The 17,528-nt window shown below is 34.5% G+C and overlaps 3 protein-coding genes across 6 annotated transcripts; 1 reads left to right on the top strand and 2 right to left on the bottom strand.

The window, feature by feature from the left end:
* Positions 1-556: 556 nt before the first annotated feature.
* On the top strand, positions 557-2,833 carry LOC107768789 (uncharacterized). Its single transcript, XM_016587940.2, has 3 exons — positions 557-835; positions 1,623-2,029; positions 2,310-2,833. The coding sequence occupies exons 2-3, from the start codon at positions 1,730-1,732 to the stop codon at positions 2,451-2,453; spliced, it is 444 nt and encodes a 147-aa protein (XP_016443426.1). The 5' UTR covers positions 557-835; positions 1,623-1,729; the 3' UTR covers positions 2,454-2,833.
* A 328-nt stretch (positions 2,834-3,161) lies between these two features.
* On the bottom strand, positions 3,162-9,906 carry LOC107768787 (MACPF domain-containing protein At4g24290). Of its 4 annotated transcripts, none has more exons than XM_016587932.2 (8): positions 9,479-9,906; positions 9,056-9,388; positions 8,380-8,618; positions 7,620-7,821; positions 6,338-6,406; positions 6,051-6,237; positions 5,292-5,458; positions 3,162-4,097 (listed from the first exon to the last, which is right to left on the bottom strand). In XM_016587932.2, exons 2-8 carry the CDS (start codon positions 9,314-9,316, stop codon positions 3,417-3,419), a joined length of 1,806 nt encoding a protein of 601 aa, XP_016443418.1. In that variant the 5' UTR covers positions 9,317-9,388; positions 9,479-9,906; the 3' UTR covers positions 3,162-3,416. The 4 variants fall into 4 exon arrangements, with proteins under 4 accessions (XP_016443418.1, XP_016443420.1, XP_016443423.1 ...); XM_016587934.2 differs by having other exon boundaries at positions 9,586-9,906; XM_016587937.2 differs by having other exon boundaries at positions 9,056-9,332; positions 9,586-9,906.
* A 3,815-nt stretch (positions 9,907-13,721) lies between these two features.
* On the bottom strand, positions 13,722-14,483 carry LOC142173728 (uncharacterized). The gene has a single exon (XM_075239365.1). The coding sequence runs from the start codon at positions 14,481-14,483 to the stop codon at positions 13,722-13,724; it is 762 nt and encodes a 253-aa protein (XP_075095466.1).
* Positions 14,484-17,528: the final 3,045 nt, after the last annotated feature.

The raw sequence follows: 17,528 nt of genomic DNA, 5'->3' as shown, positions 1-17,528 counted from the left end.
ATAATACAAAAATATTTTACACCGTAAGTATATATAGTTTGAATCAGAATATAATTAGCAATTAAAAATTGAAAAATAGGGTTGAATTTAGATAACAAGAAGCATCAATAATGGTATCTTGAAAGTGAATGCTTTTGCAAGCATCAAGAGGGGTCACCCTTTGCTTTAGGGTATACAGACAGGAGGGCCAACACTTTTTGATTTCTTTAAGTTGGCTTCCCTAAATGTCCAAACATAGGTATAGTATTGATTAAGTTTGGCATCAAGATCATGAACAACAAAAAACATAAGAAAAGAAAGGTAAAATAAAAGACAACAAAATAAAAAAAGTTTAACTTTTGTGCATTGTCCATATATAATTTTTCTACGCCATTATGTTAAGATTACATACAACGATAGATAGCAAGGTGTCTAAAATAATCTTGATTTGATAACATAAAGAATGCACCAATAACCTGCTATAACCAGTTAAAATACACTGATAGGGCACAAATTCTTTACATTATCAATATGTATATAAGTTATACACAAACAAAAGTCATACTAACTAAGATTGTCATATAATTTTGTCCTTATATTTCTTTCCTGCTAGGTATAAAGCCACCTAGTTTGAGCTGTGTTCTTCAGTAGAATTGGAGTCATGTGTCTGTCTGTTTCTTCCATCACATGAAACATATAGAATATGAAGTCCGCAATATTTAGTCTTTCTCATTCTCAGGATTAAACCCATTCCTATTGAATCTCTTTCAAACATATGGTTGTTCATCACCATTCTTGGTTCCAAATAGATAACATCACAGACCAAGATTGAGACCCCTATTGAGTCCCCTTCAAGGTAATAATCTGAAACTAGCCCAATTCTTGAACCCCAAAATTTTAGATTCTTGTGTTGTTTTCCTACTATTCTTCAAAGTGTCTTATCATTATCTCTTTCCTGAATTTCCTATGTGATAATTGAGAATCTTGTTGTGTGATATTATTCTTAGAGTGTTACAAAAATGGGAAATTGATATTAAAAGCTGATCCTTAACAGCATAAATACAGTCAAATGTGGAAAAACCAACAACTTGATGTTGAAGTAAGATTATGTGTTTCAATAAAGGGAATGGTGTTAATAGTTTCTACTTTCTACTAAACTACTTCTCTGGAGATCATCATTTGCATGATAAAATAATGAAAACAAGAAAATATGACCATGATATTTTCAGAATTGAAATAAACCTCTTGATATCTCTCGACTTCAAAGCTAAAAACCAACATTTGCTACCATGAAGTTGTTTTCTTGAGCTTTATCACACAGAGTAGAAGTTCTAAATTCTTATGATGAAATAAGGAGTCTTCTCTTTGAAATGTACAAACAAAATGCCATTATATGCTAGCATTAGTTAATCCTCTTTGCCTTAGAGACACAGAGGATAATATCTAAGATAGATCCTTATATATTCTGATATTCAAGCAGAGGCGGATTCATGATTTAAACTTCAGAGTTCAACCTTTATGTTCTCACGTTGAACCCATAGCACTTGTGCAATTATGGGTTCAAAACTTAATATTTATTGAAATTTTAGTGATTTTTCAAGTGCATTGGTATCAGCCTCTTTGCCTTTTCTTTTGTTTGACAGGCATTTATAGCTAAACCAACTATTCCAATTAGTTTACTGCTTCACTTATGAGCTGCTAGCACTCTTTGGCTCAATTTTCTAGAGATTGATCAGTGAAACAAGCTGATATGAGTATGAGTGAACGATTTGGTTCAGAAAGATCAAAACCGTGGAACATCCACTCAATTTCAGAACCTAGTCCTTCCCAAACACAAGTTAACAGACAAGGACAATGGAAGAACTTTGGGACATCAATGGATGCCATTTCTTTTGGTTTTGTTGCTACAGCTATCCTCATATCCATGTTTCTCATTATGGCCATATTTGAACATCTCTTCAAGCCTAGCCCCCCCTTCTCTTCAGCTCAAGATAGTAGAAACAGTTCCTTGGAGTTGGGCTCGATTCAGAAACGTGCAAGTTCACAAACAGTAAGCTCCTCAACTGGCTTGAAACAATTGTATTTTTCTTTTTTTCCTGAAAAAGGATGTTGACAAGTTACATCAAAACCTTTCGCTTCTCTAGAGCATCTTTTGGTTCAAACATCTTTCCCTCCACTTGCTTTATAGGTCTAAGAATGAGCTAATACTCAACTCAAATAGATTTTCTGCAACCATTCAAGAAAATTATGAATATGAAAAAGGCAGATGCAAATCTAGTTTTGAAGATCAAAGTACCAATCTGATTAATCATTATTTTTTGTTTACACAGGTAGAAACACCATATCCGTCAGATTACACAGTTTTGATGCCAGGACAACAGTATCCTACCTTCATTGCCAAGCCAACTCCACTGCCTTGTCCAAGGGAAGGGGTTTATTGGCCTTCCCATGGACATAGTTTCCCCTTCTCTTAATGATTCTAAAAGACTAGTTAATTTTTTTATCATATATTTAAATCCTCAAAAGAATATTTATGTAATCTTAAAAAATTTCACCAGTTCCATAATCTAGCACTCTGTTACACTCCTCTGACATGTAAATTAGCTGTCGGACGAAAACTGAAGTTTTGCACATTAGGAAGAAGGAAAATTTGGGGTGATGTTGGATTGTTTTGGTGTAACATAAATTCGTTTTTTCCCGTCTATTGACTGAGTTCCCCTTTTTAGTTTTGTCTCTTCCAATATGTGAGAAGTGGGGAAGATTTGGCTGCTGTATATCAGCTGAAGTTCAGTAGGCTAAGTTTTCACTTTGTTCATTTGGAGTAAGCTTCTTTTACTATGTAATATTTTACCAATTTTTTTGCCAATTCAGCTTGTGCACTTCATTCTACTTCTATCAGCTTAATTCTAAGATTATGGCTAATGTTTTGTGCATGAATCTGAAATGGATATCAAACCTTAGCCTTTGAAAACTGCAATGTGAGAACAAAGAATAACTTCCATAGATAACCTCACCAAACAAAAAATGAAAATCGAAATACATTGTACCTGTGGCTTCAAATTTTTGCAAGTCATACTCAAGTTCTCACTCTACCCACACAGGATTCTTGCTAGAGTTGATCTCAACCAAATAATAGTTGATTTTCCTGATTGGTTTAGCACCAAAGTCAGCAATGACACATATTTGAGAGAAAATAAGTTAAAATTATATTACAACCAACATTGTCAAGATTTACATTTAGCTTGAAACAAAAGAGAGCAAACATTACAGACATCTCAAAGTACAAACAGTTGCCTATCCCCATTTTTGGCACTTTCACCAGGTTTATACAACAGGCGTTTCAACATCGAGAAAGTCAGCAACAAACTATGCTGCCTGCCACTTCTCCCTCTAGAGTTGATTTTCTGTCTAAGCATAAAAAGAGAACCTATTCTCATTTACTCTGGTATTTCATCGTCGGGTTGTATTACAGTAAGCAAGGAATATTTGACCCTCAGACAGATCCTTCCTTTCTCAACCATAAGCCTTGCACCGGAAACAACCCAATAACCAGGAGGTTCTTGTGGTCCTCGAGTCATCTCAGTAGTATCGACAAATTTCAAGAGCTTAGGGGCTTGCACAGGAATGGGAGGACCACCAGGGTAAATGGCGGAATTTATGTTCACATCAGCTGGCTGCGGAGGTGGCTTCTGAACTGATGTAAAGTGCTGGCTAATGAGAGTTGATATCAGTCCAGATTTGCGGGCCAACCCAGGGGAACCATCCCACTCTGGGTGCTTTACCATAGTAGCTCCCATGACAGTCGAGAAGCGGAGTCTCAGAAAGAGGACCTTTTTAAACCCGCAGTCCCCAACTTCCAATCGTGCTCCAGTAACAATGTTAAGATCCTCATAAGATTCAACAGGAGCAGTGCAGACATGAGAAAAGTTCTTCCATTGAACTTTTTCATAGTATTTGCGATCATATGATTCTCGATGAAAATTTCCATTTGGATCATCTTCAAGCTGGAAGACTTTAGGAAGAGATGAGAGATGCTGCAAATGGACAGCTAAGCGGTTACTTCTCTTACCTTCAAGGTACAAACGAAGTCCAGTCACTGGTCTCTTGCCAACATCAACCTGCAATGAAAAATATGAATCACATGGACGCCTTGAAAGAAGGTAGTAAGCAGACTTTTCAACAGTGTTTTCACTTCCTTCCTTTCCGGATCCCAAGCATTCGGTACAAGACCAAAAGAAACTAATGAGGCCATCTGTTGTTGCTCAGTGAACTTAACTTAAAACTTAAATGGAACTTAATAGAAACAACCTTTCTGAAAGATTGAGAACAGTTAGCTGTACACTCCAAGCTGCTCTCCACCCATAATAGTTCACTGGGGCATACATTGTTATTTAAATGAAGAACTAATGTTATAGTCTCACATCCCTTCGAGAAGATATTATTACTAGGGATCATGTGTATTAAATATATGGAGAAATACAACCAAATCCTACCGAAAAAAAAGATGTCATAGTTGAAGTTGACCTTTCTAACATACCCACCAATAAATGTCTCCTGATTTATATGCCTTGAACGGTTACAAACAAATCAGAGATAATGATAAGAGATTTTTTGTGGGAAGGAAAGAAGGGGGAGAAGAAATTTTATTTGGAAGATTGGAGAAGTACAAGAACCCCTAGTTCATTTGGGGTTAGGATTTAGATTGTCTTCATTTAACATGGTGATACTAGGGAAATAATTAGATTTGTTCTAGAGGAGAATGATTTATGGAAAAAAGATAATAGACATTCAGTAGGGAATTTTATAATAGATGGTCACGGGTGAGGTGACAAACTCTAATGGGGTGAATTTGCTAAAAAGGGATTATGAGAGGCAAGGAAAAGTTTACTAAATCTGTTGACTATATTGTTGATAATGGGAAATAGGATACACTTTAAGAAGGATGTATGATCTGATAGATAACTTTGAGGGAGCATACTTGAAGAGTTCCTGTGGAATACTTATGATGGCTACTAAGGTAAGATGGGGAGACAAAGATGATATACTGAGGGTCGAGAGCGAAATCCATAACTGTGAGATCACATTACACGGAGTTAGCCGAAGAACGGGGAAAAAGGCGGTGTCAAAGAATATATGAAACACCAAGGCACCAAATAAAAAGTAGCTTTCCCCTTGGTATGCAGTGTGGTATGCAATGTTAATCGTGTATAACTTCAGGAAGATGACAGGATTATTTTAAGTTGGTGTTGTTGTGTAAGGAGTACAAAGAGGATATAATTTCAAACTGAGGTGTTAAAATTAAGTGAGCTCACCGGAGTGGTGTTCACATAAAGCCTGGGACCCAATAAACTAAACTGCAAAGATGCAAAATTTGAATGCCTTCTCTGAGGACCAAGCGGAAGATCACTGAAGATTGGTGCCCACTGCCTTGGCAGCTGAAATTCTAAAAACTGGTGAAGCTCTTCAATTGGTGGTTTATCTGCATAATAGACAACACTTTACATAAGGGTAAAGCATATTTCCCGGTAATCATAATAAACATCCAGATGTAGTTAATTGACTATCAAATTTCTTAGGAGCCGTCTCAAAAAAATTCGAAAAAGCTTTTTGAAAAATAATGACAAAAGTTCATAAAGAAAAGGGTTTTAGATAACTGCAGATTTTTGAAGATTTATAAGAGCTTTATGAGTGGAAAAAGATTTACTCTCTTCTTTTTTCTCGAAAAACTTTTTGCAAGATTTAAAAAATATTCCATGAACAAATGAGATGTTAATATTTTGAGAAAATGCAGGCATTTAAATAGCCATCATTCTTTAGGATAATTAGCACGCTCTGCACTCCTCCCTCTTATTTTGATAATATCCTTTATTTGCTGAGAGTACAAACTTATTTAAATCAGAAAGCTGCAAAATTAGCAGGAAAGCAGCAGGCCCTCCTCCCTTGTATCATTTGCCAATAACTATCAAATGGAAAAGTTACATTTGGCAATGTAGATTGCACATAGAAGTCTAAAACTTATATTGCATAGAAGTTAGAGGCAAGAAAACAACAAATATCGTCCTCTAACTTACAGCGCAAGTACAGATTTATAGCATGACTCAAAAATCCACTTCCTGAGATGCCATTCAACAGTGAGGTTATAGGGATGAAGGACATTGACATCACATCAGGCTCCCGATGCACACTTTGTAACCACTGATTATGCGTCAAGCCTCTGTTATCACCTCCACCCCTCCTCTTGCAAATGCTAACAGTATCCTGCCATTTAAGTAGCCAATTGATAAATTGCACAAACTTGTTTCAGAACTCTAAAGTGCAGAAAATTTAACAGACATGATGGAGACCCTATACCACATACCTCCTTATGTGTATATGAACCTGATATGTTGGGATCAGCAAACCTTAGCCGGTGCTCCCTGATCTCAAACTGAGGCAACATTTTCAAAATTAGAGACTTAGGCAATAGGTTCATAATAACTGTAACACACCAACATGTAGTGAAATTTTTTCCAATAATCTAATGGTTATGACAAAAACCCAAATTTTGAACTTGACAATAAGGATTCCAACTAACATCCAGCTGTCTGACAAATGCACCTATAAAGTAAATCCATCTGCAGATATTATTTAATCTGCCTATGCGATCATAGAAGATCTTACTAAGTTTTTCTCATCCAACCATTTGCAGAGATTTTTTTTTTTTTGATAAGGTAAAGTTTTATTGATAAAAGTACCAAGACGGTACAGAAAATTACATAAAAGTACCAGACAACATCTACAGAAACCTCCAATTACATCTTTCCTAGCAAATCCAAAAATTCCATATACTGATCCATGTTCTCTAACAGACACCTCTTACACCAAAAAAACAAGTTATGTAGACAAGAGTTTTTGATACTAGAAATCTAATTTCTTTTATTTTCAAAACAAACATTGTTCCTCTCACTCCAGATGGTCCAAAATATGCATAATGGGATTTATATATAGCATTTCAAAATAACAATTCAAGGAGATCGAAAGGACTTTCCAAAACAACCAGGAAAAGGAAAGGTTGACAATTTTGACCGTTCAAGCAACAACGATGAGATGTAAATCCCTACGTAACTGAAAGCCACTTGCGCTTGAATTAAATTTTTTTTATGAAGAAGCCAATTGCACTTAAATTATTTGTGTCAAAAACATTTTTGAGTCATAAAGAAATAAGATTAACATAAAAACGTAAACTTCAGATTATCTTGTTTCTGAATCCAAAGGAGCTGACCCACCGTGAAATGCTTGTATTAAGTAATATGCTCAAAGGCAATTAGTGATCATCCTTGCTTCTACTGTAAATAGCACCTCAAAGCTGGAGAATCTAGGTTAAGAACTTCTAATACAAGTTGAACAAATTAGATAGAAGGCACCAACTACTGTTTTTTAGATGGTCAGATGTATAGGTGCTTTAACACATACAACTAAAATTCTAGGGTATTACTGGGTAGTGTTGCCAAAGTAAGAAAAGAGTTGTCATCTTGATAAAAGAAGTAAGAAAAGTGTGATCAGCGTACAGTTTCTGAAAGCTCCATATAAGAGTATATTTCATGCGTGCGTTAGTGTTTATTGTGATTATGGAAATAGGAGGGTCAGGCGAGATCCTTAACCTTCTCATTTTGATGTGCCTGCTCAGATCCTATTCCGCCTTGTTCATTTGCACCTGAAAACCTCTTATCTGCCATTGCCTTCAAACGCTTTTGCACGTCAGCAGGGAGAAGGGAAGAGGAGTGCTGCTGTTTCATATATATTACATCCTTTCCTCCCATCTTTATACCAACAATGACATGAGTACCAAATTTTTCAATAAACCTGAAAAATGAACATAATTTCACGACTAGTGTGATAGAGTTCTAATAGACTAGAACTGTCCAGTAAACAGTGTGTTGCTTGTACTTGACCAATTTATAAATGACATTAAAGCAGGTAGATACCAGATAGTGGCCTAACAAGCAGTTGGACCAAAGCCCTATAACTCCAATTTGTAACTTTAAGAGTTATGTGATTTTGGTCAAACTAGAATGCCTCAAGATAAATAAAAGAATATGCAAAGAACTCAAAGGACATTGAGGTACAGTTAATATTGAGGTGCCATTAACTGTTTCCTTTCCCTTCTCTTGCATATATTTTTGTTTAGAATTTAAACGGAAACGGAGTGGTAAAAGTTTGATTAAATAGTAAGGGAAGAAATTAAAGCGAGGTCCAGATGGAGTATGGATCTGAAGGAGCTTGTTTTTACAATTGAACCTCAAGATGTTCACACCGATGACCAACCTCCTTCAGACAAAAATCCAACGAATGGAGGCTATCTTGAAATAAGATATCAGAAAAATATCAATGTTTATCAGTTTAAATATGTAAAAATATTACCTTGCTAATGCCGCAGGATCCCATGTTGATGGAACTTCCTTTTTAACATAATCGCACAGCGCCATTTGAGATTTTTCTAGAGCAACAGAGTATAATGTGATGAACACACCATCAAAAGCAAGGGTCTTGGTGTATGCTGCATCCTTCTGCCAAGAACCAGAAAACTCGAACATAGTATTGAAGAGCCCTGAAGGAATTTTACCAGTCACAGATACTTCCTGATTGAACTGCTCTGACATCTGAAGTTAAAAAAAAATAGAACTTGTAGATTGAGCAGAAAAATAAGACAGCAAAATTTGCAGAAAATAGCTACTCTGCTGGACTTTTCAATAATTAACAGCCCAAAAAAGACTAGAAGTACATGTACAAAAGTGAGTTATTTTCCCATTTATTTTTACCTCTAACCAGTCGCCGTGATGGAGAAACTAAAAGACAAAATAATATGAAGATAGCATCACTGCTCCTACTGTAAGAAATTATACATTAAAATATTCCTACTTCTTAGTATAGTAACAAGCTGGCATCATAAAATAGCACATCCACACAACAACCACAACAGATTCTAACCTCTTCATAGAAAAGCAAATAACATAAGCAAAACGATAGCACTATAGCAACTTAAAGGTGTAGGGAACATAAGATTCAATGACCAAAGACAAGTAGAAACAAAAGATACCTGCTGGAAAGAAAGAACATCAGAGCGAAACCTTGTGAGTTCTCCTTTATCACATTTGATAGATTTTGACACGTTAGGGATTGAAAGACCACCAGGAAGCACAACCTCCCGACCCTCGTCTTCATCAATTTCAATTAAACGCCTATTACCCGGATGACCTTTGCAATACTTGAGCCTCAAGTCCAATGATATATCATATCCACATCCTATCGATTCAATCGCAACTTTGGCTGCTTCAGCAGCGGGTAACTTCAACGCCATTCGTCACAACGTCATCCTAATTTCAAAAATGACCTCACTTACAGAAATGTTCAACACTACAACACATGCAACCTATATATGAAACAATGTGAAAGTCACTGCGTTTACTAGATAAGTCAAAAGACAGCTGTAACTGAAGAACTATCAAAAGCTTCGAAAAACCTTATAGTATCAATCTGGAAACTTGAAAATTTCAATTCCCGAGCTGAGAAATGCAATTTTTTTCTTTTTTTTGCATCAAATTAAATACACAAATTCAACAGCAAAACCTTAGAATCACGCCGTACACGTGCATTTTTGACATATATATTTAGTTCACGATAAACCTCGGAAATGAATCGGCGAGCACTTCACTCAAGTACGGACTCGAAACCCTAGCTGAGGTGTATCGAAATAGGGAGATCCAAAGATTTTGCATTGACTTAAGATTGAAGCTCAGATCTAGAGAAAGAACTTCGAAGACGACGGCGAAGAATTTCCGAAGAGGATTTGTTTGAGGTTAAAGAATAAAGAGGGAACAATCGCGAAATGGAAACTCTGTATTTTAACTGTTTATAGCATTTTTTGGGAACTCTATTGTATGAGAAAGAGGATTTTAATAGTGACAGGAGTGGAGTGACGACGTCAACGGGGGATTCTAAGTTGACTATCAGTTTTACGGCCAATCAGTGAAAGCAACGTGTCCTGAACTGGTGATTTTCTTAACAAAAGAGGGAAACTATGTTATAAAAAATAAATTACACTAAACATCCTCTAATATGACTTAGAGCCCGTTTGGATTAGCTCATTGTAAATAGCTGATAGGCTTGTAGTGCTGAAAAAAAAATTTAAATGCTGAAACTGATTTTTAAAATAAGTATTTACGTGTTTGGATAGAAGTGGTGAAACTGATAATAAGCAGTTGATGTGTTTGATTAAAAAATGCTGATAAGCTATTCTTTTGTTAAAATGACTAAAATACCCTTGAATCTTTTTCAAAAGATTATAAATTAAAAATTTCTTTGTAAAGAAAAGAATTAATAACGAATATGGAATGAAGAGAAAGTTAAGAAATTTATTTTGGGAAAAGTATTTTGTGAATTAGAAAATATTATTAAGGATAAACTAGTAAAAGTGTTGGTCAAACTAAAAGTGCTTATAAGTTGAAAAGCCATAAGTTGGGGGTGACCGACTTATGACTTATGGCTAATTTTAGCTTATAAGCACTTGGCTTATAAGCACTTTGAGTGTTTACCAAACGTGTAGATAAGCCAAAAGGTACTTATAAGCCAGTTTGACCAGCTTATAAGCTTAGCCAAACACCCTCTTAATTATTCTCTTAAATTTCGACTTTGTACACTTTCACAACTTAAAGATAAACTAAAATTACAATTAAAAATTCATATGTATTTAATTACCTTAATTTTATGAAAATTAGGGAAGAAAACAGAGATTTTTCTTACAAATTTGTTTTTACGCTTTTGATTAATTTTTTAAAAATATGTATATTCCAAAACTTTTAATAGGAAACGTTTATGAATTATTTGATAAGATATTTTAATTTACTAGTAATAGCTTTCTTATGTTTTAAACGTATAAGATATTTCATAAAAATTGTAACATTTCATATATACATTTCTTATTTTTATTTTAGTTTGATTTTTGTTCTTCACTTCAAATATTTTGGATTTACTTGGTTAGATAAACGCTCATTTGTATAGGATTTTCATTACATAAGGAGTTTGAATGTTTAATTTCAAAAAGTAGAGAGTGTTATATTTGTATAGGATTTTTATGGTATAGGGGTATGAGTATTTTACTTTAAAAATAAAAAGTATATGATTATTTTATTTTAAAAATAAAAAGCATATATGCAATTGAGTCATAGTATTACATAGGTATTTAATGCAATTTACCTTAAAGAGTGAACAACTTCATGAAAAAAAGATAGAAAAAGCCACTACGAGTATGATACTCACTAGGTATGGCTGTCAAGTTGGTTCTTCCTTACCCTTCAGTTAACAAATAGGAGTATTATATTTCACAGCTCTTAGACATTTGAAAATGATAATTTTCTGTCTCGTTAGAAATATAATGCAGGGAATATTATATGATAAACAATTATATAAGGACTATAAAAACATTAAAGAATAATTTTTGAATTAAAAATGAAGGTGCAATAGCCCAAAAAAAAAGAAAGATAAACGAGGCATAGTTAAGCAATAGTTGATAGTTTATGATAAACACGGACTTTTTTCCTTATTAATTGTAAATTCATTTTTTTTTGTAAATAAATTTTTATTATCAATCGAAAATATGTACACAAGAAAAAAGAAACAAACTAACTATTGGACATGATACCCCAACATTAGGATCTACAAAAGCCAACCATATTATCTCACAACTACAACATGGCTAACTACTACAGCCACAAAGTTAAGGATAGAAATTTAACTGATCAAGTTTCCAAACTAATCTTGCATGCATTGTTCCTCTCCAACATACCTCTTGGATAATTTATTTCATAATATGCTTCGAATCTGACTGCGTATTTTGAAATACCCGTTGGTTTCTTTCTTTTCAAATGTAATACACACTCGCTGCAAGTATTATTCTGTATATCTCTGCCTCGACACTTTTTCATCTTGCATAAACTTCAGCCCACTTTAGTTCCTCTTGCCAATCCATTACCATTCTGCTTATCCCTTGCCAAGCTAGGACCTTTTTTCAGATATAGGAAGACATATCACATTGAAAGAACATGTGTAAAATACTTTCGTTCCCAGTATTATAGAGTGGACAAGCCAATGGAACCTTCATTCCCCATTGTATTAATCTATCTCTAGTAAGCAATTTTTCATGTGCCGCAAGTCTTAATATGAATATCCATTTGGGAGCTCCTAAGTTATTACACACTAACTTTCTCCATGAAACCTTAGTAAAAACACCTCTCATTTTAGTGTACAGCTTCCTAATAGAGAAGTTTGACAGTGATTGAAACTCATTAGCATTTATTCTTACTAGTTCAACATAGTTGCTGTCTTTTAAGATTTTTTTGCACTACCCAGGATGCTTATTTTGATGCAACCTCCCATACTTGCCTTTCCTTTATATAATAGTTATGTACCCACTTGATTGATAGGCTATCCTTCTTGCTACACAAATTTCATAATAGTTTGCATATGGCAGCTTTGATCCAGCTGCAAATATCAAGGATATTCAAACCTCCTGATACTTGAGGATAGCAGACTCTATCCCATACAAGCAAAGCCCTCTTTGATAGTTCAACTCCTCTGGTCCATAAGAATTTCCTACATGTTGCCTCGATTAGCTTAACTACCTTTGCAGGTGATACAAATATTTGTGACCAAAATACTTGGACCGAAAATAGAACATTCTTTATTAGTTGGACTCTTCCTGTATAAGAGAGGAATTTTGCTGTCCAACTTTGAATTCTTCCCATCATCTTTTATAGCAAAGGTTGACATTGAAGCATTAAGAGTCTCTTGGTGCTCAAGGGAACACCAATATATCTTATTGGTAACTCCTCTTTAGTAAACCCAGTTAACTCCATGATTTGTTGTTGAACTGCTGCATCTACGCTTCCAAAATAAATGGAGCTTTTGTCTCTCTTAGCACTCAATCCAGAAGTTATTGAGAACTCTTGGAAACAATCAAATAGCATTTGAACATACTTCACATCCCCCGTGCAAAATAGTAGTAAGTTATTAGCAAATCCCAGTTGTATAATATTCATCTTCTCACATTTTGAATGATAGTTAAAGTCAGGCTCACTCCCCATACTATTTAGCACTCTACTGAAATATTCCATCACTAGAACAAATAGAAATGGGGACATTGGGCCCCCATGCCTTAACCCTTTCTTTGCAGTAAAAGGCTATGTTGGTTTCCCATTGATAAGAATAAAGTAGGATATAATTTTCAAGCATTCCATGATCCACTTAATGAATTGAGTAGGAAAGATCAGTCCAACCAAAACTTGTTCTATGAATATCCACTCTATAGAGTCATATGCCTTTTGCATGTCCACTTTCAGCATACATCTTGGAGATATACCCTTCCTACCATATCATTTCACCAGTTCGTAGCTAAGGATTATGTTATCACTGAGTAGTCTCCCAGTAACAAAAGTTGACTGACTTTTGTCCACCAAAGTATCCATCACCTCTTGCATTCTCTTTGTAAGAATTTTCGACACAATCTTATATATCACCGAACAACAGGAGATTGGCATGTATTGCTTTACTGAATAAGGGTTTTTGACTTTTGGTATTAAAGTAACAGAAGTATAATTAACTGGTTTGTACATAACTCTAGTCTCAAAAAAATCATGTATAGCGTCTACTACCTCAATACCAATCACATGCCAAGCTTTTTTGAAAAAATATGCATTGAAACTATCCACTCATGGTACTTTCATATCATTAATGTCCTTAATAGCTATATAAACTTCTTCTCTTGTGATAGGGTTAATCAGTTGGAGTTGGTGGCTTCTATTCAGTTTAGGACCATTTGAAAAAACTGAGAGTTTTACTACAGACAATTGGGGTGGTATTGTGCCAAAAAACTGTATGTAAAATTTCAAGACCTCCTCCTTGATATCATCTTTTGCTTGTAACATTACTACATCTAGTGTTACTAATGTTTTGAGCTGATTAATAGCACTTATGTTTTTCATACAAGCAAAAAAATAGGCACTATTAGAGTCCCCGAGCTTTAACCATTTCACCCTTGACTTCTGCTGAGCAATCATCTCGTCAATTTTCACCCATTTTTCTAAATCCATCTTTAGTGATTTTTCCCTATCAAACAAAGCAGGGGCATGCCCAGGAAGTCTCATTTGTTCTTCTTGAGCCTCTTGTAAGTTGCTTCTGATGGTACTGATCCTCATATATACTGCATTATACTCTTCTTTGTTAAGAAGTTTCATTTCAGTCTTCACATTCTTTAGCTTTTGCGATATGCTTTTCAAAAAAAACTTGCTCACTGGTTTCCTCCAACCTTTTGCTACATTATCTAGAAATTCTTGATGTTCAGTTAAATGGTTCAAAAATTTAAAAGGTCTAGCTCTTCTTCCTGGATGATTATCAAAGGTAATACATAAGGGAGAGTGGTTTGAGAACCCAAGATCAATTATTGTCACTTCTAGATGAGGTAGTCTTATCATCCAAACCCCATTTACCACCGTTCTATCAATCTTATTGTATATGTGGTTGTTGGTCCATGTGTATTTTTTTCCACCGTCTTCAGTTCAGTCAAGCCTATTTCAAATAAAAAATAAGTAAAATTTCTAGTTTCCTGTTTTTTTGGATCTCTGCACCATTTAGAGTCCGTTTGGACATAAGAAATTTTTTTCTTTTTCCCAAAAATTTTTTACTTTTTTCCGAAATCAGCGTTTGTTTATAAAATTTCCAATTTTCATTTGAAGATGCATTTTGAAAATTTTTGAAAATTTTAAAAACTCCAAAAAGATATTTTTCAAAATTTTCACTCAAATGACACACAAAACTTTAAAAATAACCCAAAATTATATTCATGTCCAAACATAACTCTAAATTTCAAATACTATTTTTACTTAAAAAAAAATTTCCCTTATTTTGAAATTTTACACTTTTTATGTCCAACGCCCACGTAGTCTGTCATCCACATGAAGTACTGCATTATAATCACCCATTAAAAGCTATGGTCCTTGCTGTGAATTTTCTAGTTCTTTCAGATCTGTCCACAAATTCCTTCTATCACCCACAATGTACAGTCAGTAGATTGCAGTGAATTAGAAGTCAATAGTCTGATATCTAACTTGTCCATGGACATATTGGTTTGCCACTTTGATAGGGGTATAATCTATATCACTATGATCCCATAGAATCCAGATCCTCCTTCTATTACCTGAATTATAATTGGCATGCCAACTCCAACTAGGAACTATCTTCTTTAATATTTTTTCCGCATTCTGCTCCATCACCCTATGCTCCACTATAGCTATTATTTTTATTCTATTACTATGTATAAACGCTTTAATCTCCTCTTGTTTATACAACTTATTCAAGCCTCTGACATTCCAGGTGATCAAATCCATTTAGAAATAGGAGGTGGTGTAGGACTCTTCACTCCTCCACTCTGGCTACTTTGTCCTCTATCCTTTGTGTTTCCAGGATCATTCTGCATAGGACACCCCTTTGTCAGTTAATGTACTAAATCCATTAGTGACCTTAAGCAGCTCTTGCCCAATATTTAGACTATGACCATGCTTTGTTGTATTCTTGCCCACTGCCATTTGCCAATTATTTTCTTGCTCTATTATCTTCCTTGTAGGTAATGCTTCTTTATATTTTTGTGTCACCTTCGTTGGATTGTCAACAACCCTTTGAGGTACAACCTGATTGTTAGCTTTAGCATGCCACACTTGTATCTGTTTCTTAGGTTTCTCCCTCTCCTGCTGTGTGTGCATTTTCTGAATGGTTTTATTAGGACATACATGTCCAATTTGTAAACATTTATTGCAGTAATCAGGCTGGCAATTGTACCAAATTTCCTAATCAAAGACTTCCCCACTTGGATCCTTTACTTTGATAGATTGAGGGAGAGGCTTGGTGGGGTTGGTCACATCTATCTCAATCAAAACTCTAGCAAAACAAATTATCCCTATCTTAGAACTAGTATATGTACCCGCGCGATGCGCGAAAAATTATAAAATTAAAAAATAATAAGAAATATTACCTGAAATGGTAATAAAAAATAATAAAAAAAATATGTTATTGGTTAATAAAAGTAACAACCTAAAGATACTTCTTCTTAATAATATTTGGTACAACAAATACCGAAAGGGTAATGTTTCTTTGCATTTACAGTGGCGCAAATTACAAATTTTAATTCCTGTAGTTTAATTATTCCTAATACTTTATGAGTCTTAATGAGAATACTCCATTTTTAAGAACAACTCCACTTTTGGCCGAAAACATCCTTAAGTTATTCCAAAAATTTATGCAATATCCTTAAGTATCCATGTGGACAAAGGATATCCATAAAGCTTATCAAAGTGATGAGCAAACATTTAATTGCACACTTTAAAAATTAAATAAAACCCACAATCATGTGTGCATGATATTCCACTGTCATACTAAAGATATTCATTGTTTGATCCCTCAATTTTGTTTATAAACTACATATATGCATTAACCTATTTGTTATATCAAGTAGTATTTCTTTAGATTGTAATGAACCACTTGACAACATAATGTTAACCCAAACCGAAGCACTTACCTAGAGTGGTTTCGAATGCTAAAATCAGTGTTTTGATGCTTCCTTCAGATTCATGTTCCTCTAGCTCTGCCTTCTCAGCAATGTTCAAGAAGACTTTTTCTAGCACTATAAGACATGTGGATGTTCCATATGCCAAACTCTATTTAACTAATTTCTATCTCAGTAAAGAAATTCTGATGGAGACGTGCACACATACACACACATGTAAACAGAATATGAGAAATGTTGTAATATTAATACGTCTGCTGATTCTCCTTGTCGTGAGGAATAACAAATGCCAAGCAGGACTTATCTTCCACTTTTGGTGTGACATCTAAGTCAAGTCAAATAAAAAACTTAAGTCATGAGCATGAGTTTATTAATAGTAGAAAATATCAAGAAGAAATTCTTAGTAAAAGGACATGTCTGAAGAATTCTTTGACAGTCTCATTACATGTCATGTCTATCATATTACTTGTGGAATTCACTTCATCAAGGCAGTAAAGTATGCCCTTTTACATAACTGTAATTTGATCAGATAAAATATTAGCTTGCTCCATAGAATGTGTTGTCAAAATGATTGAGCGCTCTTGCTTTATAGTGCCAATAACACTTACAATGCTATGCCTATTAAAAGTGTCGAAGGCTTATGTAACCTTAGATTCGTTATGTTGTTCGACTTTATATTTGGCTACATAATTAAGTTTGACATCAACGAAAAAACTTTTAGCTTTCTTAAAGATTGAATTGTCACATGATAGTGTTATGACTTATTAATATCTCTTACTTTAATATGTAAATGAAAGTATATTGTCCTTGTATAATTTTGTCACAATGCTTTAGAGTTAAGTCTCAATGTCCCATTCCTACTTTGAGTTAAAAACATGATAGTGTTAAAAACTTTAATCTCAAAGGCTACCTTCAAAATGCTTATGTGCATCCTGTTTTCAAAGGTGACGACGAGGACGAA

This window comes from Nicotiana tabacum, chromosome 19 (genome assembly GCF_000715075.1).
Source record: "Nicotiana tabacum cultivar K326 chromosome 19, ASM71507v2, whole genome shotgun sequence".
Taxonomy (NCBI): domain Eukaryota; kingdom Viridiplantae; phylum Streptophyta; class Magnoliopsida; order Solanales; family Solanaceae; genus Nicotiana; species Nicotiana tabacum.
This window is presented reverse-complemented; position numbering and strand designations above follow the sequence as displayed.

Coding starts and splice junctions, on each gene's coding strand:
- LOC107768787 (XM_016587932.2), bottom strand. CDS start 9,316: ATGGCGTTGAAGTTACCCGCTGCTGAAGCAGCCAAAGTTGCGATTGAA. Junction 7,822..8,379: donor GATCCTGCGGCATTAGCAAG/GTAATATTTTTA, acceptor TTCATTTTTCAG/GTTTATTGAAAAATTTGGTA. Junction 5,459..6,050: donor TATAAATCTGTACTTGCGCT/GTAAGTTAGAGG, acceptor TCTATTATGCAG/ATAAACCACCAATTGAAGAG.
- LOC142173728 (XM_075239365.1), bottom strand. CDS start 14,483: ATGATAAGACTACCTCATCTAGAAGTGACAATAATTGATCTTGGGTTC.
- LOC107768789 (XM_016587940.2), top strand. CDS start 1,730: ATGAGTATGAGTGAACGATTTGGTTCAGAAAGATCAAAACCGTGGAAC. Junction 2,030..2,309: donor AACGTGCAAGTTCACAAACA/GTAAGCTCCTCA, acceptor TTGTTTACACAG/GTAGAAACACCATATCCGTC.